Source organism: Limanda limanda, chromosome 10 (assembly GCF_963576545.1).
Source record: "Limanda limanda chromosome 10, fLimLim1.1, whole genome shotgun sequence".
Taxonomy (NCBI): Eukaryota; Metazoa; Chordata; class Actinopteri; order Pleuronectiformes; family Pleuronectidae; genus Limanda; species Limanda limanda.
In genome coordinates this window covers 9,166,677-9,192,592 of record NC_083645.1, presented here as the reverse complement: position 1 = coordinate 9,192,592, position 25,916 = coordinate 9,166,677, and the positions used below count along the sequence as shown (strand labels likewise).

General features: G+C 45.4%; 1 protein-coding gene across 6 annotated transcripts in view; it reads left to right on the top strand.

Annotated features, from left to right (window-relative positions):
- Positions 1-24,760, top strand: part of tenm2a (teneurin transmembrane protein 2a) — a 162,749-nt gene extending 137,989 nt beyond the window's left edge. For 4 of the 6 annotated variants that reach the window (XM_061079824.1, XM_061079821.1, XM_061079820.1 and 1 more), the window contains 24 exons: positions 155-181; positions 5,196-5,342; positions 5,621-5,831; positions 7,009-7,128; positions 8,469-8,730; positions 9,023-9,290; positions 10,495-10,638; positions 11,946-12,195; positions 12,526-12,546; positions 12,671-12,900; positions 14,156-14,310; positions 14,596-14,697; positions 14,960-15,133; positions 15,436-16,073; positions 16,372-16,547; positions 20,325-20,560; positions 20,652-20,948; positions 21,182-21,739; positions 21,839-22,108; positions 22,231-22,641; positions 22,750-22,860; positions 23,022-23,289; positions 23,788-23,918; positions 24,023-24,760. In XM_061079824.1, the coding sequence (XP_060935807.1) occupies positions 155-181; positions 5,196-5,342; positions 5,621-5,831; positions 7,009-7,128; positions 8,469-8,730; positions 9,023-9,290; positions 10,495-10,638; positions 11,946-12,195; positions 12,526-12,546; positions 12,671-12,900; positions 14,156-14,310; positions 14,596-14,697; positions 14,960-15,133; positions 15,436-16,073; positions 16,372-16,547; positions 20,325-20,560; positions 20,652-20,948; positions 21,182-21,739; positions 21,839-22,108; positions 22,231-22,641; positions 22,750-22,860; positions 23,022-23,289; positions 23,788-23,918; positions 24,023-24,760 (5,945 nt within the window). The remainder of the gene's footprint in view (positions 1-154; positions 182-5,195; positions 5,343-5,620; positions 5,832-7,008; positions 7,129-8,468; positions 8,731-9,022; positions 9,291-10,494; positions 10,639-11,945; positions 12,196-12,525; positions 12,547-12,670; positions 12,901-14,155; positions 14,311-14,595; positions 14,698-14,959; positions 15,134-15,435; positions 16,074-16,371; positions 16,548-20,324; positions 20,561-20,651; positions 20,949-21,181; positions 21,740-21,838; positions 22,109-22,230; positions 22,642-22,749; positions 22,861-23,021; positions 23,290-23,787; positions 23,919-24,022) is intronic. The other 2 variants (XM_061079822.1, XM_061079825.1) reach the window with 1 other exon arrangement.
- The last annotated feature ends 1,156 nt before the right edge of the window (positions 24,761-25,916 follow it).

Sequence of the window (25,916 nt, the reverse complement as noted above, 5' to 3'; positions counted from 1 at the left end):
TTTCACCGGCATCAGACACTCCCAGTGCATAGCTTATCTCAGCCTGCCTGTTGTTCATTTCAGCTCTGCATGATGTTGCTTGCATTGATTTACAGAAAAAAGACAAACATTCTCTCCCCATCTCTTACCTTCTGCACGTTTTCTCCCACTGCAGACCATGGGAGCATGGTTGACAAAGCAGGTACCGTATCTTGACTCTGGTGTTTTTGTTTCTTAGCCTGTGGTGGTAGAAGCTAGCTGCTGCATTCTGTGGGTTTCTTGGCCTGGCTTGGCTCTGTAGACTCTGTGGTGCTATCTGTCCGTAGATTAGGGGGCGTCGGCCTCAATGATAACTTCCTGCATGTAGTGCGCTGCCGTTCAGGGTGGTGCACCACAGCGGGGGGTGAGCTGTCATTGTGCCTAGATGTGTCGTGGGGTACCGTAGAGCCGTAGTGTGGCATCAACGGTGCGAACGTGTGGATTAGGGTTGCCAACCGTCCCTTGAAAAACAGAATCATCCCCTATTTAGAAACAAAAGCACCCGTCCCGTATTGAGCTGAAAAGGGACGCACTTTGTCCCGTATTACTGTGAGATTTACAAAAAAGGTCAGTAAAATGCCAATGGAAAATGAATAACAGGGCGCTTTATATGAAAATTTATGGTAAACTTGTTCCCAGGCAATGTCCTGCTCTGGGATCAATGAGCTGACAGCATATTCACACACGAGTACGATGATACAGAATACGCTCATCCCATTGGTCGAGGAGGTACTGTTGCTTACTACAGCTGTAGCCTACAGTCATGGCCTTTGAGGCACAAATATGTTGAACATTTTTCTACAGACGTTCTGTTTGCACTTTTGTTATTGCACTAAAAATATGCACGATTTCAGGATGGATGTTCTGCTTTCTATCTATTGTTTTATATTAATGTATACAGTTAGGTATAAAGTTAAGCAAGACAGGTTTCTGTTTAAGAAAGATTCTTATTTTATTCAGTTAATTTTGTTTATTGTTAAAGAATTGAATTGTTGGATAATAATTTGTTTTCCATGTGTTCATCACTCAAAAATATGCATCTAATTCAATTCAGGGTCAAATAGTTCCCCTTATAAAATCCCTTATTTATTATTCAGGGAGTTGGCAACCCTAGTGTGGATGTGCATGTGTGTGTGTGTGTGTGTGTGTGTGTGTGTGTGTGTGTGTGTGTGTGTGTGTGTGTGTGTGTGTGTGTGTGTGTGTGTGTGTGTGTGTGTGTGTGTGTGTGTGTGTGTGTGTGTGTGTGTGTGTGTGTGTGTGTGTGTGCGTGCGTGCGTGCGTGTTCCTCTCCATATTTTTAATGTGGAATCACAAAACACATAACTCTCCTCAGGTATTCTAGTCATGTACGGTGTAAACATCTGTTTCACACGAGGAGAAAATGCTGAAAGCCGTAAAGAACTTTTGAGGTACTGTAATTGGTGAATTTCATAGGCCACTGATGCGAGGCCTTAATGTGGTGTCAGAAATACAGAGTGTGTGTGTGTTTACATTTGGGTATTTCTAGCAGCAGCCATGATAGAGTGGCTAATAAATTTATTTTGTGAGCTTCTGTTTGTGTGTGTGTGTTTGTGTGTGTCTGTGTGTGTGTGTGTGAGTGACTCAGCGAGCATACAGTATTAATTCCAGATCTTTTTTTTTTTTTATCAAACCTATCCCCGACAACCTAAGCCAAGAAAAAATATAACAAGCAAACAGCTTAGTCAGATCACACAAAGATAAATGGAATCATGGATCAGGGTTGAGACACTGACACAAACAGACAAGGGTGCAGGTCCGGGGTGAGTTGTATCACACCGCACAACTAGAATGCTTAATATTTCCCCCCCCCCCCGCAGCTGAACCTCTGTCGGGCTACACGGAGCAGCACAGATTGCCTGACAGTACGGGTCCCTGGAGCACCGTCCACACTGTCCTCTCACCCTCGCCACTTAATGGAATAATGCTCATTGTTTTTTTGAAGAGCCAGCCTAGAGAAAAAGGTAAATCACAGGGTTAAAAAGAGGTAGCAGGAGACGGAGGGCGAGAGTAAAGACGAACAGATGGAATCAAAGGGGAGGCAGAGAGGCAGTTAAAAGAAGATGTGGAGCAAAGTAATCAATGTGATTCCTCAGGTAGCGTCTGAAGAATATGGAGAAGATGAGCGGAGGTTGATCCGAGAGAGAGAGCGCAGTTATCTAGCCCATCTATAAGCAGCGGTCTCGGATTTATGGCTGTGACCTTTACTTTTTGACCTTTAGAGCTGGAATAGAGAGAATGGTGGAACTTTTGAGCACAATGACTCGACTTAGTTTCGCTTACAGACTTTGTTCTCATTCTTTCTGTCTCTCTATCGCTTTCTCACTCCTTCCCCGGAGTCTCACACAATATCTTTCTCTATACTGACATATACCCCAACACCCACACCCATACACGCACACACACACACACACGCACACACACACACACACGCACACACACACACACACACACATACGCACAGACACACACACACACACACACACACGCCGCTCACCTCACAAGAGTGTGTGCTGACCCATAACCCAAGGCAATTTCTCCTCCTTTTTAAGGGGATTTCATCAGAGTCCAACTACATTAGTGAGGAGGGTGGATTTAATGGTTTCTGAAATCCCACTTTATTCTTGTTAGTATGAGGGGGTATCGACTGGGCGCTGGCATTAAAGAGAGAGGAGCCTCGTGCCGGCCTGCCCAGGCAAGCCGATCAATGCCCACTATGGATTGTCCTGTCCGGGTGCTTCATAAGTATTTGGCTGCTTTAAATGGCAACTCCATTTAACAGGCAATCACCGCTAACTGCCTTTGTTCCCCCAGCTCGATACTTGGGGACAATCTATTCCAGCTCGACTGTTAATACAGTGTCATGATCAGTCCCCTGATGCAGAAAATGGTAATAATTAAAGCTAAAAACCTTTGATTTGATTCCTCTTGTTGAGCTGAAAAACTTGGTTAAGCTTCTCCACCCCCATCTCTCTTTTTCTTTCCTTCTCTCTCTCTCTCTCTCTCTCTCTCTCTCTCTTCTCGGGAGTTCAAACAAGATGGCGCATTGTCCCTTTTTAAAGTCCTTTGTTGACTTTCCCTCGTCGCCTGGTGGTTGAGACATATGATGAAATGCCAATTGGGGAGAAATGCCTGTTAATTCAGCCGCTGCCACGGTTTAGATTGCACTATTTGTATTCATGATGCATGGCTGTATTGATGCAGCGATTTGTTAGAGGGCAAAATACTACAGTGCAACTTGAGTGAAAATATGTTCATTAATCTATTGAGCAGGACTCGATGAAAAGCGTTTCATATTCATAATCTCTGTCTGAGGTTCTTATTTATTTTTTTGTCCTTCCTCGCTCCGTGTCGCCGCACTACAGCCGAGTGAGAAATGTCAGGTCATATCCCCCGGGTGCGTTGCGCTGGGTGTGTGTTTGTGGCTAAGTGCCTTTGCGTGCATGCACATATTGTTTTATCAGTCAACCCTGTCTTTGCCTCCTTCTCCCGTGGGTAGACTTAAGAGTGTCACATCACGCTACTGCGTTTATTGAAAAGAAAAGCCCTGTGACAAGTTTGTTTTGGGCTCCTTGTGCTGCTGGAGAAAACATTGTCATTGTCATCATGGCTTTTCCCCTCCTCTTCCTGATGCATTATAATGTGGCAAGCACACAATCTTAGATCAGAGCTAGAAAGGTTTAATATAGAGCGTTGCAGGGTAAAGCCAGGCTAGGATTTAAAGCAGGGGCAGATCTAGGAATGGGGACAAGGGCCCCAGCTGAAATCAGCCCTTGAGGTGCACCTGTTTTGTCACCAACAAAAAATATGAACTATACACATGAAAAGTTTGAACCTTGCTGAACATGGATGTTGGACGTCGTATAATTGAACCCCCTTCTAATTGTGGCCCTTGATTTAGAATTATCCTAGATCCGCCCCTGAGTTAAAGGCCTTTAAAGAAACACATTGATGGGTACTATTGTATGAGCATGAATGCAAATTGAAATGGATCGATGATAGATGATAGCGAGCAATGGAATAAATAAAAATGTCATAGAAAGAGAAAATATCTATTCTTTAACATTTTCTATGTTCTTATTTTTAACCCAGTTTAGTGAATTTATTGTGATAGTTGTAATATTGAATGAAACATCTTTTTGAGAGTAAGACTAGAAGACTGATGCCATATATCCAGTAAATCTGCTTAATATGAAGTTGGCAACAGTGGCTAGTTAGCTTAGCTTAGCATAAATTCTTGAAACAGGGTGAAACAACCAGCTAGCTCTGTCTGAAATGTAAAAAGGACTAATTGTGTTCGTATGGTGGGGTTATTTTTCTGGGCATCATTCAGTAAATTAGCTCCTGGTTGACTGGAAACTCCAGGAAGTCACTTTTCCCAGTCCCAAAATAGTCCTGCACACATAGGTTACCCTTCATAAAAATCGTTTTTTGTCTGTTTTTATCAGACTTCTATCTCATCAGGCTCAAATATGTTCTAGTTTCTCTGGCCTTTAAGTCATTTGTAGGTTGAAGGTTGGTTTGCTTTGGCAGTTCTAGAACTAACTTGGCTCCAGGGCCATAGATTATGATATAACTCTTTGCATATAGCTCAAATGAAGGTGTATTAGTTCATAGACTGCTACTTCTCACACACACACACACACACACACACACACTCTACATCGAACATAATCTCATTCTCTCATGAGAAAGCATTACTCGGAGGCCATCAGAATCCCATTACCTACGCTGAATCTTGAGTAAGGGAGAGTGAGAGAGAGAGTGATGATCAGGTAGAGCTTTATCAAGTAAGTGAATTAAATGATCTATTCACCTCTCTCCACACACACACACACACACACAGACACACACACGTGTTTTAGCAGCCATCCTACAGGTGTAGACACATACAGATGGGAAGGTGTCTATGAAAATTGACTTGCTTTATCAAATTGATTCTTGAACAATCAATACTTACAACGTGCTTCACGTGCTTATTCAATTGAGTGAGGCTCATTGGTCAATCAACCATATGAGAGTGTGTTGTGTTTGAATGTGCTCATCTGTGTAGCAGTGCTGGTAAAACAAACAAGAATCACCGTCCCATCATCTCTCCCCTCTTCCTCCCCTCTTCCTCCCCTCTCCTCCTGTCCTCTCCTCCTGTCCTCTCCTCCCAGACGGCTGTCCCAACTTGTGTAACGGGAACGGCCAGTGCACCATGGGACAGCAGAGCTGGCACTGTGAATGCCAGACAGGCTGGAGGGGCCCCGGCTGCAGTGTCGCCATGGAGACCTCCTGCGCCGACAACAAGGACAACGAAGGAGGTGAGTCGAGGGGAGACGGAGGGAGTTTGGTGAGGAAAACCACCTGCAAAAGTTTTTGCCTCTGAATGGCGTGAAAGGAGATAGAGGAAAAATAATGAATTAAAACAAGAAATAGAATTAAGATAAAGGTCTCATGAGAGGCAGCCCTCACTGCGGACGGCAAAATTAAACTTCTCTTTGTGAACGAAGCACAGATTACATCCAGAGTGGAAGAAGCAGGGGGAGGTATTTTGCTCCTGTACCCCCACCTCATAATTGCACTCTCCCTCCTCTATCAGACGGACTCACGGACTGCATGGACCCAGACTGCTGCATCCAGAGTCCCTGTCAGAACAGCCCACTGTGCCGCGGCTCCCGGGACCCACTGCAAGTCATCCAGCAGAGTTCCGTGGCCCAGCCGCACGTCCGCTCGTTCTACGACCGCGTGAAAATGCTGGTTGGGCGGGACAGCACCCACACCATCCCCGGGGAAAACCCGTTCAACTCCAGGTACAGCAAGAAACACACAAGTGACCAGAAGCATGTAATTACACGCTATTAATATCCATACCCACCACTGGTATCCAAGACAACCAGAGTCAGAAGCGTCATTAGACCATAACCTGAAGGATTCTGACAGCAGCAAAGTTACAGCTTTTCAAAATAAAAGTGTCACATTTTCCACTTATGATACATGTAGTGAACTGATACTTAAACAGAGAACAGGGGAGGAAATAATAATTGAGACTGAAACCAATGATCATCTAGCCCACACTTTTTACCCATAGTCTCTTTTCCATTTCATGAGATAAATTAAATTTATGTATATATCAGTGAGTGCAGGGTGAATCATAATATAACTAGTATTAGCATTATTCCACAAGAAAAGTAAAGAAAGGGATTTTTATTCAAGAGTACACCCAGACATGCTATTTTTTATGTTTCCAACATACATCAAAAAGTAGTTATAAATACAATATTGCAGGATAGAAACTGCATTTCTTAAATTTTTCCTTTTTTTTAGCGTTTTTTTTATTGTTTTTGTCGGAAACACTAAAAAATACATCACACTGGCCTGTGAGATGCTACAGATGAACACATTGATGTGCTTAGACGGTTTGACATTTATTTGAATAAATGCATGCTGTGAAAAATAGATCGCAAATATCAAACAGACTTCAGATTGGTTCACTGAAGGCAGCCAAGACCTTAACAAATCCCAGAGCCAAAGGCAGACCAAGCCAAGATTCCCCCACAGATCCAGAGGAGCTGTGAAGCACTGCCCATGGTGCTGATTCTTGTCTGCATACATTTACACAAGCAGCCATCAGATGTTTCAAAGGAAATAACTCATCAAAGTCATGATGAACGAGCTCTGAAACATTTACATTTTGTTCTTTGTGCATCAGCTAGGGTGCACACACACACACACACACACACACACACATGTCCATCTATATTGGCATGCTTTGTTTACATGATTGACGTGAGCTAATCTGGATGGTGTGGGTTGCTGATTGTTTCTAATTAATGAGTGGTGGAAGACCAGAGCAATAGATGAATGGGGGAGGAATTGGATGATTGAAAGCCGGCGAGATTAATCAAACCAGATGATTGATGGTTAGGAAGATTGGGCTGATGGATTTACTATCGCTCCGTCACTCTTGTCTTCTCTGTCCTCTTCCAGCTTGGCGTCTCTAATCCGGGGTCAGGTGTTGACGACAGATGGAACCCCTCTGGTGGGGGTGAACGTGTCTTTTGTCAACAACCCTCAATACGGATACACGCTGACACGGCAGGATGGAATGTATGTACATCAGCTCCTCAGCACGCCTTGCTGAGACTACCTCACCACATAGAATGTTTAATTAGATTAGATTAGATTGGATTAGATCAGATTAGATTAGGGAACGTTAATGTTTAATGATCCCAAGATGAATCTAAGCTGTTGTTGCAGCAGGAAACAAAAGGGGATTTTAAATAAAAGCAAAGTATAAATGAAAGTTAAAACTTTAAAAAAGCATTCAGTATATACCTCCGCCAAGGCCCAACAGTCCTCCTTGGCCGAGGTATATTTGGAAAAATGTGTTTTAAAACTATTTATACATTGAAATATATCCGTGAAAAAAAGGTTTTACATCAGGTCAGATTTTAATTTGTTATATTCAATGAACATAACATGCCCAAAATACCAAAAAACAATTGCCAAACACTTCATACAAAAGTAAGCCCCTTAATCCTTTGCTTTTACATCCATGTTTTAATACCTTTGGTTTAACCCTGCTGACATGTTTTTCTGTTTCTCCTCCAGGACTTCCAGGAGTTTTAGTTTGTCGACTGCTTTAATTTGACTTTTTTTGTCCAATTCTCTTCCCTATACAAGTTAAATTGAATTTAGGTCTGGCTGACACCTGGAACATGTTATTGCCAAAAACTTGATTCATTGGTTCCTCAGCCTGACCTCTGCTCATTAAATGTGCGCTTTCTGTGTTTCCTGTCTCAGGTTCTTTAAGCACTCCTACACTCCTCATCCTTTTCACCAGTGCTTTCTTTTTGCAGGTAGTTTCTCTTCCAGTTAGGTCGAGTTGATGCTGAACCATCTGAACTTCCAGTAACATTTAATAGGCTTTATATTTCAGGGGGCAGATACTTAATAGTTTCTCAGACTTGTGAGCATGTTCTGATGTCCTTGCCTGACCTTCTTCTTTAGTCTTTTTTTTGCTTTCAGTTGTTAGAGGCTCCTGGCCACAGCACTTCCAAAGCCTTGGCCATTTCTCCTTAGAAATGTCAACGTGTGTATTGTATATACTCATCATTAACCCACAGCTCACAATGAGAGTAAAGAAGAACATCTGCTGTAATGAAATCCTATTCCTGTCTATGTCCGGACATTGTTGTGTTCATGTTTCAGGCCTTTAACTCTTGTGTAAGTATGTGTTGTAAAAGTTTGTTGTACCAAAATGTTGAAATATTAATTCCAGGTGTTTTTGTGGTTGAATTATTTCTAAACCAGTGGAGTAAACACTGAGTTAGAGGAAGAGAAACACTGACAGAGTATGAGACCAAAATAACAATCCTTCCACCAACACCACACTCCCTACCCACCTGTACCTCATTCCCATCCTCTTTTTTTCAAATCCCCTCCAGGTTTGACCTGATAGCAAACGGCGGTGCATCACTGACTCTGCGGTTCGAGCGCGCCCCCTTCCTGAGCCAGGAGCGCACCGTGTGGCTGCCCTGGAGCCAGTTTTATGCTATGGACACTCTGGTGCTTAAGACAGAAGAGAACACGATCCCGGGCTGTGACCTGAGCGGCTTCGTCAGACCTGACCCTCTTGTGATTGCATCCCCTCTCTCCTCCTTCTTCAGCTCCAAACCAGGGGAGAAACCCATCATACCGGAGACACAGGTGCAGTACCACTGACCTCTGGCAGCCGGTTAATCTTCCCTGTGGTTCCCTCTCTGTGCTCCCGCTCTCCTGTATGCCTGTCTCCTGTAGCTCTCTCTCTCCTTTCTTCTTTCCCTTCCTCAGCTTTACCCCTCATTCGCTCCCTCTTTCTCTCATTCTTTATTGCCTCCATTGTTTTTTTCCCCTTTTTTTGTCCTTCAGCCGTCAGTGGAAGCGTGACCCCCATTACTCCCTCCCTCTCTAATCCCCCCTAATCCCTCTCTCCTGTCATCTCCGTCTCTTTGTCTTCCAGGTGCTGCATGAGCAGATCGAGGTGCCTGGCACAACCCTGAAGCTGTGCTACCTAAGCTCCAGGACGCAGGGTTACCGCTCCCTGCTCAAGGTGACCATGACTCCCGCCGTGGTGTCTATGGGGCTGCTCAAGGTTCACCTGATGGTCGCAGTGGAGGGCCACCTCTTCCAGAAGTGGTTCCACTCCTCACCGAACCTGGCCTACACCTACATCTGGGATAAGACCGATGCATATGGACAGAGGGTCTACGGGCTGTCTGAGGCTGTTGGTGAGTAGAAGGGACAGATGTCAGAGAGGCTGTTTTTTTTTCGGAGGATGCTGCGATTTCTTTTTCCCCTGCCCTCACTGAATAGATTAGAAACTTTACCAGTAAGTAAGGCAGCGCTGGCTCTGTCAGAGGGAGGGAGCACTAATTAGGAAGCTTGGGGGAGATAATACATGAGGAACCTGGCCTCCATCCACTACGCAGCGCAGCCACAGTTAAGTGCTTCTTTTTCCAGACGTCTACTTTTCATCGGAGCTGCGCGTGGCTCAGTCAGCCAGCCGTAACCGTGGTGAAGGGTTATTAGCCATCAGGGTGAGTTAGCAGTTAGCTACTGGAGCAGCAAGCAGGAGTCCAGGGGAGCCACGGCGCTATTACACTCTGCCGTCACAGTCGCTCACAGATGCTGTCAGCCAAACGCTGCTGTCAGGCCGCGGACGCAGTGGACGTCTGGGGCTTCAGTGTGGACTAAAATCACGAGGGGCGTGCAGTTTGTAAAATTACTTTCACTCAAAGATCCTGCGGTACCCAGGAGTGACTGTAATTTCACGTTCCCCCAAGAAAATGAAGCCTATACGTGGTTTTACGATTAGGTTATATTCTGCTTACCGAGGACACAAATGCAGGTGAAATGCATTATAGGAGCTGAAAAGGTGCAGGCGACAGCACTCTGCTGTGACTCAACCAGGAGTTGATGTGTTAACACACTTCTCCTCATGACACGTAGGATCACGAGCGCACACACATGCACACACACATACAGTATAAAAATACACATGCATGTTACCATGCTCAGGAATAGTCAGGACACAGTATCCTCCTCGTTTCAGCCCATTCTCCCTTCTTGTACATTTGAAACAAATCTAATGAGAATCCACCCTACCAGCAGCACATGGGCAACCAGCAGAGTTTTAACCGTGGCAACCGGTGAGGCCCAATGATTTAAATGCCCATCAGGCAATCTCTCCAATTAACAAGGTTTTTAATTGATTTAGCAGCGTGTGAGAGTGTTAGTTAGGTGTGAGTGCAAACTTTAGTACAGGTGCTAACTAGCTTATGTGTATCACACGTTACTCAATTTAAATGAGCTCGGAGGGGTGTGCTGTGAAGTTCTCTTCCTGTATTGTTTCTTTCACGTTTTTTTTTTGTATTTCATCATCTTATGCAGTTTTCCATATCTTTTTCTCTCTCTGTGTTTTTTCTCTTATAGTGTCAGTGGGCTACGAGTACGAGTCCTGTGCCAGCCTCATCCTTTGGGAGAAGAGGACAGCCGTTCTGCAGGGCTATGAGCTGGATCCCACCAATCTCGGCGGCTGGTCACTCAACAGGCACCATATCCTCAACACGCGCAGCAGTGCGTAAACTCACTGATATGAAACAAAAAATAAGTTCAGACTTACACAGCTTTTTCTTTATTTTTCCCTCTAGTTTATATTTAGCCTTGTGTCGCAGGTTTACAGTATATCTCACCAAACTTGCTTTTGCCTTTCGGAGGGTGTAAACTTCCTCTGGTTCACACTGAGATGCCAGGCACCTCTTTTTTTATCCGTCAGTGGGTAGAGCTTGTGTTCTCTCCCAGTCAGACTCCCTCATCCGCTCACACCATCCCCACTGAGGGAACACGTACGCCAGCCAATCAGCAGAGGCTACGAGAACAGAGCAGGGGGTCAGGGATGTGGGGGCAGAAAACCGATTCACGATCTCTATGGCTGTGGGCAAATGAGAGTTATTCTTGTTTACATCATTTACTGTACCATTATCCACATTCTGTGCAGTAATGCTGAAAGGCATTGAGAAATAAATAGGCTGATGCACTCATTCACCTGCCATGATAATCTAATGTGCTAATGGAACGGACGGAGCTCAGGGTCCAGTGGTGTACGGAGGTATTTTTAGAAGTGGGGTAAAGCTCACACCCTTTTCACCTGACATTAGCCTGATGTACAACCCTGTGATGGTTTTATGGCCTGGCGTCAACCAGCTTAACTCACATTCCTCCTTTGGATGAAATATACACTTCGGATAATCACTCGATAGCCGATCTCACTACATTAGTGACAGACATCTTGATTATTCTCAGAAATGCTTCAGTGGCGCTTCCTCTGCAAGTGATCCTATCAAGTACAGGTCATAAATTCCACCTCCTCCATGTAAATGGTTGGGACATGCACCTAAACATTAAGTTTGGTTTTGATACATTTATTTGATGCTATAATAAATGGTGATGATTGGTTGAGCTCTTGTATTGATGGTAGCGCAGATTTATCCCCTGATCGCCGGGCTACTTCTCAGACGCTAGCTTCTAATGTGCACATATCCAGGTTGTTTTAGCTTTAGCATTGCCCATCAATATACACACTCTATGTTCACAACTCATGAAGTGCAGAGGATGATGGGAAGTCGCTGGTCTTGTATTGAACAAAAAACTATTTTGACCTGATAGTTGCATTGTGAGCGTTTAGGAATAACCAAAGTTATTAGAATTTGTCCCTTTGTAACAATTATATCTTTGTTCATGGTTATCCATCCAATATTTGATTAAGTGATTAATATAAATATTGAACAGCACTAATATGGCAAAAAAATAATTAACAGTAAAAATACAAGCGCTAACTGAAATACTCGTCCCTAATCTCTGTTTCTCTCCTATCTCCTGTCCAGGCATCCTTCACAAGGGCAGCGGGGAAAACATTTTCGTGACCGAGCAGCCTCCTGTTATCACCAGCATCATGGGAAATGGCCGGAGGCGCAGTATCTCCTGCCCCAGCTGTAACGGCCTCGCAGATGGCAACAAACTGCTGGCGCCGGTCGCCCTGGCGATGGGCATCGATGGCAGCCTCTATGTTGGGGACCTCAACTTTGTACGCAGGGTTTATCCATCTATGAACACCACCGGCATCCTGGAGTTAAGGTAAAACCCCCCAAAAATAGAAGTAATAGATGATAGAGATAAGATTGGCAGGCCAGATTAAAGTAAAATGGCAGGAGAGGAAGAAGTAGAGAAGAAAAACATGTAGGATTGTAAACTCCATTGTCACAGAAAGAAAGAGGTGAGACACAGGGGATGCTGAGGCGGAAGCCGACACTGTGCTTGATACCATTTCCCCAGGGTGTGTTAACCCATGTTTAAATTCAGCTGTTTGCACCACTGCCAGATATTTGTTGCTCTCTGTAGGTTGCGCTCTGCAGAATGTGTGAATTAACATTTGTTTTGTTGTGCTTTTATGTTTCTTCTTTATAGGAACAAAGATTTCAGACACAGGTAAGATCCTTGTGTTGTAAATTAAAAGCTTCTAGTTCACATTCCGTCATTTATAACAAAAGAAAATGTGAAATCATTCTATTCACCTGCATAATAGTAAATGCATTGTCTCTTGTTGCCATAGTAATAACCCAACCCACAAGTACTTCCTGGCTGTGGATCCAGTATCTGGGGCAGTGTTCATCTCAGACACCAACTCCAGGAGAATCTATCGTGTTCGCTCGTTAACGGGAGGCCGGTTGCTGTCGGACAATGCGGAGGTGGTGGCTGGGACGGGGGAGCAGTGCCTGCCCTTCGATGAACGCTGCGGCGACGGAGGCAAAGCAACTGAAGCTACACTTATGAGCCCAAAAGGTGAGCTTCTGCAAAAGGAGTCTCTGCAATACTTAGTCTTCAAGGATTTTGCTAACTTAATTTTTGACAATTATCCACAAAAATAGTGGATTAATATGCTTTGGTTTTGTACTGTTGGATGTGAGTGCATAAATGCCAGAAGGGCCAATAACCCAAGTGTTGTTGTAGTTCATATTTAAGATTTTTTAGCTTGAATGAAAATGTGATTTTTTTTCCAGTTTTGAAAGCTTCTTTCTCAGATGGAGCCACATTGATCAAGATCTATAGTTCAGCGCCCGAGATATCATAATATAATTTTCCTTCACACTGCGCCCACTCTTATGACTCAACTAAAGCACGACGGAGACAAAAGGAGGTTATAAACCAGGTTAATGTTCAACTTGTTAATGGAATCATATTTGTGGATCATCGGATGTTAGAACATTGTGACACCAAACTGTCAAGGATGTCACACTGTCACATTTCCTATCGGCGTGTGTGTGCATGTGGGACTTCAGATGTTAGTGTATGTGCAGTGTGTGTGTGTGTGTGTGTGTGTGTGTGTGTGTGTGTGGTTGTTGTGAGAAGATGGCAGAGATAGGTGAAGACAATGAGCTACTGATTCCTTCTTACCTGTCACAGGCAAAGTCAGTCGGTGCAAATCAGCTTGCCACCCCAACACCCCCCCACCCCAGCCCACCCCACCCCCTTTTCTCCTCCCTCTGGTTTGCTGCGTGCCCTCTGCTGCAGCCTCCATCTGTTGTTGTGTATCCTGACTCCGTCTAGAAGTTATTTTTGGGGCAGAGTTGCCTCAAACAAACACACCTGTCTGAATGCCGGCTGCCTGTTAGACCAACGCGGCTGACACGACTGCACCACTTTAAACTTTAAAAAGTGAAAGGTATAAAAGTGAGGGGTGACAAAAAAATAGAGGGCCGAGCGGAACTAAAGGAAGGAAGTAGAGCGCAGCAGATCACTTGTCTTCTTTAAGAATCTGCTTGCAATCTACAATCGCCCTCTGGGAGGAGCATGAGCTCAGCTCCGCATCCCGATGACTCATCCCGAGGAAGAACACTCTCCGAACACTTCACTGCTCGTTCCATCACTTTGTTCTCCCTCATTCGTTGAAGCATTGAGCGGTTCAGCTGTCAGGGCCGCTATCTGTTTCCAGACGCTGGAAAGAGTGAAGTTTAATTGACTTGAAATGTTCGACGGGTTGCCGGCGGTGTTTGTGTTATAAATTGTCACTCATTGTGGTTCATCTCTGCTTTGACAGGCATCGCCGTGGATAAGAACGGCCTGATGTACTTCGTGGACGCCACCATGATACGTAAGGTGGACCAGAACGGCATCATCTCCACTCTGCTCGGGGCCAACGATCTCACCGCCATCCGGCCGCTGAGCTGTGACACAAGCATGGACGTCAGCCAGGTACGAGGGTTATAGGAGGCAGTGCGGGAGAGACAAGAGGTGATGGCACAATAGATGATGATCTAACAGCCCAGTAAGTGCTGAGCTACGATGATTATGTGGAAACACGCCAGCCTGGAGGTCAGGGAGGGACTGATTTTTAAATTGGTGAATCAAAAGAAAATGAAGATGGCAGTCACTTAAAACAATGAAGAAGAGACTTGTCTGAGCCTTGGCGTCCGTTCAAATCCCTCCCCCTCTGCGTAGACATCGCCTGACATACAATTTCTGTTTCCGCCCTACCAGGTGCGTCTCGAGTGGCCGACGGACTTAGCTGTGAACCCCATGGACAACTCCCTCTATGTCCTGGAGAACAATGTCATCCTACGCATCACTGAGAACCACCAGGTCTGTACCACAGGGCCGAATCACCTCTGCAAACCCCTTTGGGTGGACCCTTGCAAAAGGGCTTTGACGGGATTAAGTCCCAATTAGGCTTTCTCCAGCAAATTAGAAGTAAAAGTTCAAATCCTAACAAAGTTTTGCTGCTGCGGTAACATTACTCAACTTAACTAAGATGTTCTACTTTCTGAAATCTCACTTCATGGAAAGTTTCATAGAGTTTCAGGTGTTTGATCACAGACGTAACATTTTCTGTTGTCGCCCGCAGGTGAGCATCATAGCCGGTCGGCCCATGCACTGTCAGGTGCCGGGCATCGACTACAGCCTCAGCAAGCTGGCCATCCACGCTGCCTTGGAGAGCGCCACCGCCATCGCCCTGTCTCACACCGGCATCCTCTACATCGCCGAGACAGACGAGAAAAAGATCAACCGCATCAGACAGGTAGAAGACGCTGACGTGCAGAACACAGCTCATTGCCTGTCTTGTTTTAGAATGAATCCGACTCATTTTGTTTTCTTGGCAACCGAAAGAGACTGAACAACTGGTCGGTGTGTGTGGGTGTTCCCTTTGAATATTCTGAGACTCTACATTTAGTTCAGACACAATTAAGTTTTTTTCCCTAATCCTCTCTTTTGATAACTCAAAACGAAATTTGTCTCTGTTAATATACTTTCTTTCATTAAGAACTGACTTATTTTACAATAACCTTCTTCCCCTCATCTGTCTGTGTGTGTTTTTTTCAGGTGAGCACCAATGGAGAAATCTCTCTCCTGGCCGGCGCTGCCTCCGACTGCGACTGCAAGAACGACGTCAACTGCAACTGCTTCTACGGCGACGACGGCTACGCCCCCGACGCCGGCTTGAACTCCCCCACCTCCTTGGCTGTGTCCCCTGATGGGAGCCTCTTCATCGCCGACCTCAACAACATTCGAATCCGAGCCGTGCGAGCCAATCGGCCCGGCCCTGCGGTGTCCAGCGTTGGCTACGGAGGAGCCGCGCAGTACGAGGTCGCCTCGCCCAGAGAGCAAGAGCTGTATGTGTTCAACGGAGAGGGGCTTCACATCCAAACCATTAGCCTGGTCACCGGGGAGCCGCTTTACAATTTCACCTACGGCTCTGATGGAGAGCTGGCCATGCTGGTGGACAACTGCAACAACACGGTGAAAGTACGGAGGGACGGTTTGGGCCAGGGAGGAGGAGCCGGCCTGCTCAGACTGGTGCTGCTGCCAGAGAACCAGGTAGTGACGCTGGGACTGGACCCCACAGGGGGGCTGCGGAGTGTGTCGGCCCTGGGCCAGGAGGTGGCTCTGATGGGCTACAGTGGCAACACGGGCCTGCTGGCCACCAAAGCAGACGAGACTGGATGGACCACGTTCTACCAGTAAGTTCGTGACAGAGGGCAAAATGTCTGAATATGTTTTTCATCTATCTCAAATACAAAATGAAGTTTTGCCGGCTTCGTATGCATCATGCTCTGTTGAATTCCCAATTACTAGTGCTCCTAACACAGTTCTCTTCTGCCCCCTAATGTTTGCTTTTATAACTACAGCCAATTCCTCTCTAAGATGACCTCGCTCTGTGTCTGGCTGTGCACACGTGTGTTTCCACATATATGTGGTACAAGTATTTATACATCCTTCTCTTGCTAATCGCCCTCACTGCAATCTCCCACCCCCCAGGTACGACAGCGAGGGTCGCCTGACCAATGTGACTTACCCCACGGGCATGGTGACGAGTCTCCACCGAGAGATTGAGCGCTCCATCAACATCGACATCGAAAGCTCCAGCAGGGACGACGATGTCACTGTCATCACCAACCTGTCGTCTGTGGAGGCGTCGTACACCGTGGTGCAAGGTAGACACTCCTGCTGCTTTCAGACATTCTCCTGTCTGAGTCACTTGCTCCCGATATTTTTCCGGACCTTTTTCTGCCAGGCCACTGATAAAATGTCCAGGACATGTCAGAGCGAGGACTAAAAAAGAAAAATGTGTGGAGAATTCACACATTGGTGACGTTTCTAGCATGTGACGGACACAAACCTGAGAAAGAATCCTAGATACCCAAATATATTAGGATGAAAAAGAGCAGCAATATGTAAAGAATGATGAAGGCAGATGCTGGTGTCAATGTGCTGTAAAGAAAGACACTTGATATCCACAGCATGAATTTTCTACATCATGTCCTGCCTCCTCCATCCTCTTCCCAGACACCACCCCTCTCCTGAATGTTCTGGACATTTTGCTGTTGTTGTGAACACGTTTGACTCACATGGGAAAGGCAACGTCTGGATAATGTACTGACCAAATTGTAAAAAAAAAAAAAAAAACGTGTGTGCCATGAAGGTGAATAAATACTGAGCTTAAATCATTATTAATTAATTAACATTAATCAGTAGGAATTTAAATAAATACAAAATAAAAATTATAATAATGTTGATTTAAGTATATTTTTTTAGATAAAGATGAATCCTAAAAAGGCAAATTTCAAATGGTTCTTTTTATGTGGCAACCGAGCCTGAAGAGATACACAATTTTATCTTAGTATTCAAAAGCACAGCCGCCCTCTGTGGTGGTGGATGTGCACTGGCCTGCCGCTCCTAATTGAAAGTCTTGTTATTTTCACTCAGTTATGTGTCTGCTCCAGGAGATTATTTTCCATCCTTTCCCACAACCGGCTCTCTCGCTCCCTCTCATGGAGTGAAAAATTACCGATATACGGTTGTTAATCCCAGCTGGGGATCCTCCTGCTTTTGAATATCATCACAGCAAAAAATTCATTAACTCATGTAGAGTGAATCCTGCTCATCCCTCAAGCTTTCTCCTCACATGCACGCATCAACATACAAATGCAGCCCTCGACCAGTTCCCATGATCCCTCAGCTTATCTGGTCTGTTTAGAGACGAAGGAGGAGGAGGAGGGAGAATAATTGTCTCCTTTCTTTTGACCGGAGCAAGCGGTGTGACAGAAGTGTGAATGCAGCCTGTGGGCCAACGCAGGGGCTCGGAAGAGAATCAGTCGTGTATGTATTCAGGGATCCACCTGGGCTGCGGTAGGAGAGTTGTTCACAGAGCCGTAAGTCATTTAAGGTTTCCGGCTCACGATGTGGGGTTCAGCACAGCTCTCTGCTGACATACTCACTTAACCGTCTCCCTCTCCTTCCGCTCTCTCTCTCTCGCTCTCTTCATTAACTTCTGCACAGTGAAATCTCCTTGGCCCTCGAGCTCTCATTTCTCTCTCTCTCTCTCTCTCTCTCTCTCTCTCTCTCTCTCTCTCTCCCTCGCCTCTGTTTTATTACAAGGTTGTTCAGACAGAGGGAGCAGAGAAGATTTATCTAAAGGCTGTTGCTGCCAAGTCAATGGAAAAAGCTTCACTTGTCTGTTTGAGGCATTGTTAAAATGTGCCTGGAGCTTTATTACAAATTGGCCTTATGGATTACTGTCATTTATGGCGGCGCTTCAGAGGGAGACGCCATCTGATCTTCTCACCTTTTTTAAATGGAATAAAATAAAAAAAAACAACTCCCACCACCCCATCAACTGTGAATCTGCCGGCGCCGAAAACAACTTTATCTCACTTTCGATCACTGCAGTGTGATCAAGACGCCTGTTTTCTGACATCGGAGGGGGGGAAAATGTAGCCTCAGCATTAGACATGGGCTTATCTGCCTCCATGCTTGTGTTTCAGAGTGAGTCATTAAATTGCAGAGATGCACAGATTGTGGAGAGATGTCAGTTTAGCCTCGACAATTTTTTATTTCCGAAGATTTCTGGAGTTTGGAGGAACTTGAATCGGGTCCATAAATGTTTAATGGGCACGATCCGGTTCTTTCTGTCACGAGCCTCTAGGCTTATGACTGGAACGTCCCATTTTCTATTAAACTTAAGAGGGTTTACTGCACCTTCACAAACGTGCACGTTCAATTTAATTTCCTTGCATCATTAAGCGCTTTCCCATAGGGCTGGGAACTGTTTGAGTTTGAACTGAATTCAGTGCTGGTACTCAACGTTCTGGTATGGTACAATGCGCTAGAAAGTTAGTTTTCACATATGCTGTCTGTTGCAGTGAAGAAATGTTCTAAAACTGGTTTACATTCAAATTAATACATAACTCATACGGTGAACTATATTATTATATAAACCTTTTCTTTGAGGACTCTTACATCAACCTAGACTGAAAAATCCAAGTTACATCAAACAACAACTTGTGGACGATGCCTCACGTAATGCTTCATCGACCGTGAAGGTCTCAGCTTCTTTGGTTTGGCTGCAGTCGTGCTCACATTAGCTGGACGGCTGCTGCGGGAGAATTGGCTTTTTTCTGGCTATGAAGCGCGGTACAGTCATCAGCAGGCCCACACAGAATCTGCACACATAGCATTGTGACGACACCTCTGCTTATTTTCCATAGATGTTAAACATATAGACACATGCTCCTTGTAAAACTTTGATTCAACGCCCCTTCTGCTTGTGTGGGATGTGCTGTATGGTGTTTTCAGTTGGCATTAAAGATGCAGTGATTTGAAAAGTGGGCTTGTTTGAGTAAACCCTACTCACTTTTTTCGCAGTCCAGTCAAATGCAAAGGATTTGATTCAAATCCCTCTGTAACTGCATCGCCCCTATACTCACTTTCACCAGGGAACACACAGTACAGGGGGTAGAGACGCTCTCACAGATGTTTCAGTGGGACTTTAAGATCAAAGTTGGTGTGAAAATATGTCAAAAATCTAATTTACAGCCGAGGAACTGAGGAGGCACCATTTGTGAACAGAGATTACTGCGAAGAATCTGGCAAATTACTTATTTTCCAGAGATGAAAGCCTGGTCCTGTTTATCCTATAAGCTAAATGGAAGGTTCAGAGCCTTTTTCTTTCGACCTAAGACATTGACATATCTGGAGTAAAATATCAGTTGGATGGGTTGCTCTATTATTGTGGCACAGACATATTTCTCTTCATAAATTTAATTAACTTGGTGATCCCATCATTTTTCATCTTGTGCTTCATGAAATTGAAGCTGTCATTTTTTTTTATCTCATCAATCATTTGTTTTCTCCAAAATATTGAAAAACCCACAGTAAACTCAACATGTCATCCTCACCCCATGTGCCTCTACACAATATATAATGATAATAATACATTTTATTAAAAATGTATATATTTTTTTAGCTTATGCACTACGTAATTTCCAAAGAAAACCATTAAACCCTCATGTACATATTTTGGACCATGCCAGCATCTAGTCAATGTCACTATACATCGCCCATACACCTATCAAATGATGTACAACTATATGAAATTAAGGATCTCATATGTAGTGTATTGAAACTGTATTTCTATCAAATTATAAAAAAAAACCATAACGACGGAATGATAAGGAAAGAAATACTATAAGATTTATAAAAACAATGAAATCAAAAAGATTAATTTAAATGAATTAAACACCATCAAATAATAAATGTTATATTATTATTATGGATGCCTCAAGGTCAGTTAAATCAGTAAAGAACCTTCCTCACTAAATAACTTTTTGCTGGGGTTCTGACATTCCTTCCTCAATACAGAGACAAGTCCCTGTGCTTCTTTGGCTTCTTGTCTTTTATCTAACAGTATGTGTATGTGTCTCCCCCTCCAGACCAAGTAAGGAACAACTATCAGTTATGCAACAATGGAACCTTGAGAGTCATGTACGCCAACGGGATGGGCATCAGCTTTCACACGGAGCCCCACATCCTGGCAGGTTCTGTGAGCCCAACGATTGGTCGCAGGAACATCACACTGCCCACGGACAACGGCCTCAACTCCATCGAGTGGCGCCTGCGCAAGGAGCAGACCAAGGGCAGGGTCACTGTTTTTGGCAGGAAGCTAAGGGTGAGTGTTTTCTGTTTTGATTAAATCTAGATATTTACCACAACTTCAATATTGGCATTAAAATATAACTCAAAATGTTTCTCTTCCTCAGGCTCATGGACGCAACCTTCTCTCCATTGACTTCGACCGCAACACACGCACAGAGAAGATCTACGACGATCACCGCAAGTTCACACTGCGCATCATGTACGACGCTCAGGGCCGCCCGGCCATGTGGCTGCCCAGCAGCAGCCTAGCGGTGGTCAACGTGTCCTATTCAACCACTGGACAGCTTGTTGGGCTGCAGAGGGGGAGCATGAGTGAGAGGACGGAGTTCGACACCCAGGGACGCGTCCTGTCTCGTTCCTTTGTGGACGGGAAGGTGTGGAGCTACAGTTACCTCGACAAAGTGAGTTTATTAATCTTAAACAATGTCATCGTCGAGTCATGAAAGCAATGGTGAGAAAGAATAACAATTTGGTTTGCAGAATTGAGTGAAAAAATAAATAATTTCCACGGTTATTAAGATTCAAATTTGTCAGCTGAGAGAAAATTACGCCTGCTGTTATTTCACAGGACGCGAGTCACCCATTGACAATGCGATTAAATTAATCCGCCTTTCGCTTTCCTTCATTTCTCCAGTCCATGGTGCTGCTCCTGCAGAGTCAGAGACAGTACGTCTTTGAGTTTGACGCCTCAGGTCGGGTCACAGCTGTCACCATGCCCAGCGTCGCCCGCCATACCATGTTCACACACGTGTCAGTTGGTTACATCCGCAACACCTACAACCCCCCAGAGAGCAACGCCTCCATAATCCATGACTTCAGCGAGGACGGCCGACCTCAGGCCACGCATTACCTGGGCACCGGTCGCCGTGTGCTCTACAAGTACGGCAAGCTGGCCAAGCTGTCAGAGATCGTGTACGACAGCACCGCCATAACGTTCGGCTACGATGAGACAGCTGGCGTGCTGAAGATGGTCAACCTGCAGAGCGGGGGCTTCTCGTGCACCATTCGCTACCGCAAAATGGGCCCGCTCATCGACAAGCAGATCTACCGCTTCAGCGAGGAGGGGATGGTCAACGCCAGGTTTGACTACACGTACCACGACAACAGCTTCCGTATCGCCAGCATGAAGCCGGTCATCAGCGAGACGCCGCTTCCTGTCGACCTCTACAGATACGACGAGATCTCTGGAAAGGTAGAGGGCAGACATTTGGTTCTTTAGTTGTTTAACTTTCAATTTAAATGTACTTTCCTTGCCTCACCTTCTCTCTAAAACCTTCCCTCCTTCCTACAGGTGGAGCACTTTGGAAAGTTCGGGGTCATTTACTACGACATTAATCAGATCATAACCACAGCCGTTATGACGCTGAGTAAGCATTTCGACACCCACGGTCGCATCAAGGAGGTGCAATACGAGATCTTCCGTTCGCTCATGTACTGGATGACAGTGCAGTATGACAGCATGGGACGAGTGGTGAAGAGGGAGCTCAAGATCGGGCCTTATGCCAACACCACTCAATACCGCTACGATTATGATGGAGACGGACAGCTCAGCGGCGTCAAGGTGAATATTCTGCGCGGAGACGATTACCTGAAGAACGTGATGTGTCAACTTCTCTTAATTTGATCCATGATCTGGAATCTGTCACTTACTCTTTGCTGTTGTCATGTCATTGTTTTATTCAGGTAAACGACTGGTCTACGTGGCGCTACAGCTACGACCTGAATGGCAACCTCCACCTGCTGAATCCCGGGAACAGCGCCCGCATTTTGCCCCTCCGCTACGACCTCAGAGACCGCATCACACGGCTGGGAGACGTCCAGTACCGCCTGGATGAAGACGGTTTCCTCAGCCAGCGTGGCTCTGACATCTTTGACTACAACTCCAAAGGTCAGCTCCTGCGGGCCTACAACCGAGGTCCCGGCGGCTGGAGCGTCGTGTATCATTACGACGGACTGGGCCGCAGGGTGTCCACCAGGAACAGCCTGGGACAGCACCTTCAGTTCTTCTACGCCGACCTGAACCACCCAACCAGGGTCACGCACATCTTCAACCACTCCAGCTCGGACATCTCATCGCTCTACTATGACTTACAGGTAGGCGTGTTAGATGTCCACAAAAATCCTGTCCATATACTGTATTACAACATGTCAGCCAAAACCTCATCCTGAAATATACTGAATGTCTAACTGTGTCATTATCAGGGACATTTGTTCGCCATGGAGGTGAGCAGTGGGGAGGAATATTACATTGCCTCTGACAACACCGGCACGCCACTGGCTGTCTTCAGCAGCAATGGACAGATGATCAAACAGGTACAATAAGTAGCCTTGAATTTATTTGCCATAAATGACAAGAAAAATTATTTTGCCCTTTTTTTGTGTCCGATGGGCGTAACTCAACCCGTTTTGAAGGTTTCCCATCAGAGGAAGTATTAAGAATCAGAAAGCTAAAAGAGTCTGCTTCTGTCACTCAGGTGCAGTACACAGCATATGGAGAAGTGTACCTGGACTCTAACCCAGAGTTCCAGCTGGTGGTGGGTTTCCACGGTGGCCTCTACGACTCCTTGACTAAGCTGGTGCACTTCACCCAGCGGGACTACGACGTTCTGGCCGGACGCTGGACCTCGCCCGACTACAGCATGTGGCCCAAGATCGGGAAGGATCCCGCTCCATTCAATCTGTACATGTTCAAGAACAACAACCCCCTCAGTGACATGCTGGATGTCAAGAACTATGTCACAGGTAAAGGGCAAAATACTGCATAACACAGTGAATATATAGAATTTTGTATATTTTGTTTAAAACGGTTGAAAAAGGGTTGAAAAAGGGTTGAAAAAGGGCTAAAAAGCTTCCAATTTCATCATAGCATATTAAAAACTACTTTACGACATAAAAACGTTATATTTACTGAATAAATAATCAGAATTCAGTGGTGGAGGAAATACATCGCTTTCATCGCAGTGAGGTACAGATATGGTAAGAATGTGCTTTGTTACATTATATAGGTCAAACTATAATGTCCTGACATCGATATCTCCAGTGTTCAGGAGAAGCTGATTGTTATAGACCAGATTTATGTCAGGACCAGTGTACTGCAGCCACACTGTGGCTGAAATCTTTACACAACACCAACAGAGTCACAGCAGCAAACACACATTGACTTTTCTATGCTAAAAACGATCCAGTATGTTTATGCCCGTCCTTCAGCAAAGTCATTTTCTCTCCTGTCTGCTGCTGCAGATGTGAAGAGCTGGCTGGTGATGTTTGGCTTCCAACTCAGCAACATAATCCCGGGGTTCCCTCGACACACGCTCTACTTTGTGGAGCCTCCGTACGAGCTGCAGGCCACCCAGCACTGCGAGACCGGACAGGTATATATACGACTGTACAGAAAAATATGGCTAATGTAATCAATCTAGTTGTTAGTAGCTTCCATTGTAAATGTTTGTTTCAATACTGTATCCACCTTTTCCAGCTCATCACCGGTGTGCAACAGGCAGCAGAGCGGCACAACCAGGCCTTCATGGCCTTGGAGGGTCGTCTCCTCAACAAAGACCGTCGCAGACGAAAGGACAAGCCGGGTCACTGGTTCGGCACCAGCACCCCAATTATAGGTCGAGGAGTAATGCTGGCATTGAAGGAGGGCAGGGTAGTGGCCGGTGTGTCAGCGTTGGCCAGCGACGACAGCCGCAAAGTGGCTCTGGTGCTTAACGGCGCCCAGTACCTGGAAGGCACCCATTACACCCAGGACGGGAAGGACTGTCACTACTTTGTGAAAGTTGGCTCTGCCGACAGTGACCTGTTGTCGCTGGGGCTCACGAACGGCCGCAAGTCACTGGAGAGCGGCATCAACGTCACAGTGAGTGGCCGCTCAAGAAGAGGAGTGACCGTGGAGTTTGCAGTTCCGTCGTTAATACTTAGTGTTCGATACGGGCTGGCAGTGGATGTGGTGGACGAGGAGAAGGTAAGACTTTTGGAGCTGGCCAGGCAGAGAGCCTTGGCAGGGGCGTGGTTGAAGGAGCAGCAGAGGGCCAGAGACGGGAAGGGAGGGAGCCGCCTGTGGACGGAGGGGGAGCGACAGCAGCTCCTCACGACAGGGAGAGTACAGGGCTACGATGGCTACTACGTGCTGCCTGTGGAGCAGTACCCAGAACTGGCTGACAGCAGCAACAACATCCAGTTCCTCAGACAGAACGAGATGGGCAAGAGGTAACAGCCCACCTGAACTCACCTGAGGGGGCGGACTCTTCCCTCTCTTCCACTTTCATTTCTCTAAATCCTTTTTCCTACCCAGCCTCCTCAGCCCTACCCCTTTCAAAACCCATCGAGGATTAACCAACAAATGGGGTTACTCACGGAACGCTGCAGGGACTTTTGAAAAGAATGACTTAACAGAAAAACATATTATTGTTAATTTTACTGCCGTGGGCATAAAGATTTAAGTTTAGTCAAAAGGGTTCTTTTGGGTTTTTTCTCTCTTGCTTTTGGAAAAAAACTTTTTGGAACACTGAAAAAGCACTGAAGAACTTTAAGAGCTGTTGCTTACTGAATAAGAAGATTCCCCTTTTTAAAAAAGATAGTGATATTTTCGCCCCTATTTTTTGGGTCACACTGCGAGCGGCCATTACGGCTGCTGAACACCGCCGTGGAGTTGTTACTGCGCTGGCATCTGCAGTGAAGGCTTGTCTGTCTCTAATAGACGCTGAAGGGCAATAGGGACCAAAGGGGAGACAAAGCCGCTCCAGAGAGCCGCCGTGACAACTGCACATCGAGTGAGGACATCGAAAGACGAAGCGACAGACACGGCAAGGTTAAAAGGAAAGGTTGTCCGATACCAGGAGTCGTCTCCCTGTCTCAGGCCTCCCATCGTCCACCACGGACCAGTCCTCCGCTGCCGAGGCAACTCGGCTCGCGGCATCCTCGAACAAATCCAAGCTGTTAATGGACTAGAAGATAAACTTTTTAAGAAAAAAAAACAAAGAAAAAAATAGTGATGGCTATATTTGTGGACAGTGGTATCATACAGCATTGCTTATTTTGAAATGGGGAGAAAAATCATATTACTACGTATGTGTCTGACTACACTAAATTTCAGGATGTTGCGTATACTGTAGATGCCGTAGTTTTGTACGTTTCAGTCGCGGTAGAATTGTGAGACTTTCACCAAGGCACTTCTGTACAGAACGATCAAACACACACACTCACAGAGTCTGAAAAACATGCGAATTTAGTATTTATTTGATTTTGTTTTATTCTTTTTTAATTTATTTATTATTAGTACTATATGACAATCATGAATGAGTCACCAGTTCTATTTGAAATGAACATAAACGAACAAGTTTATTTTCTTTTGTAAAATATGTATGAAA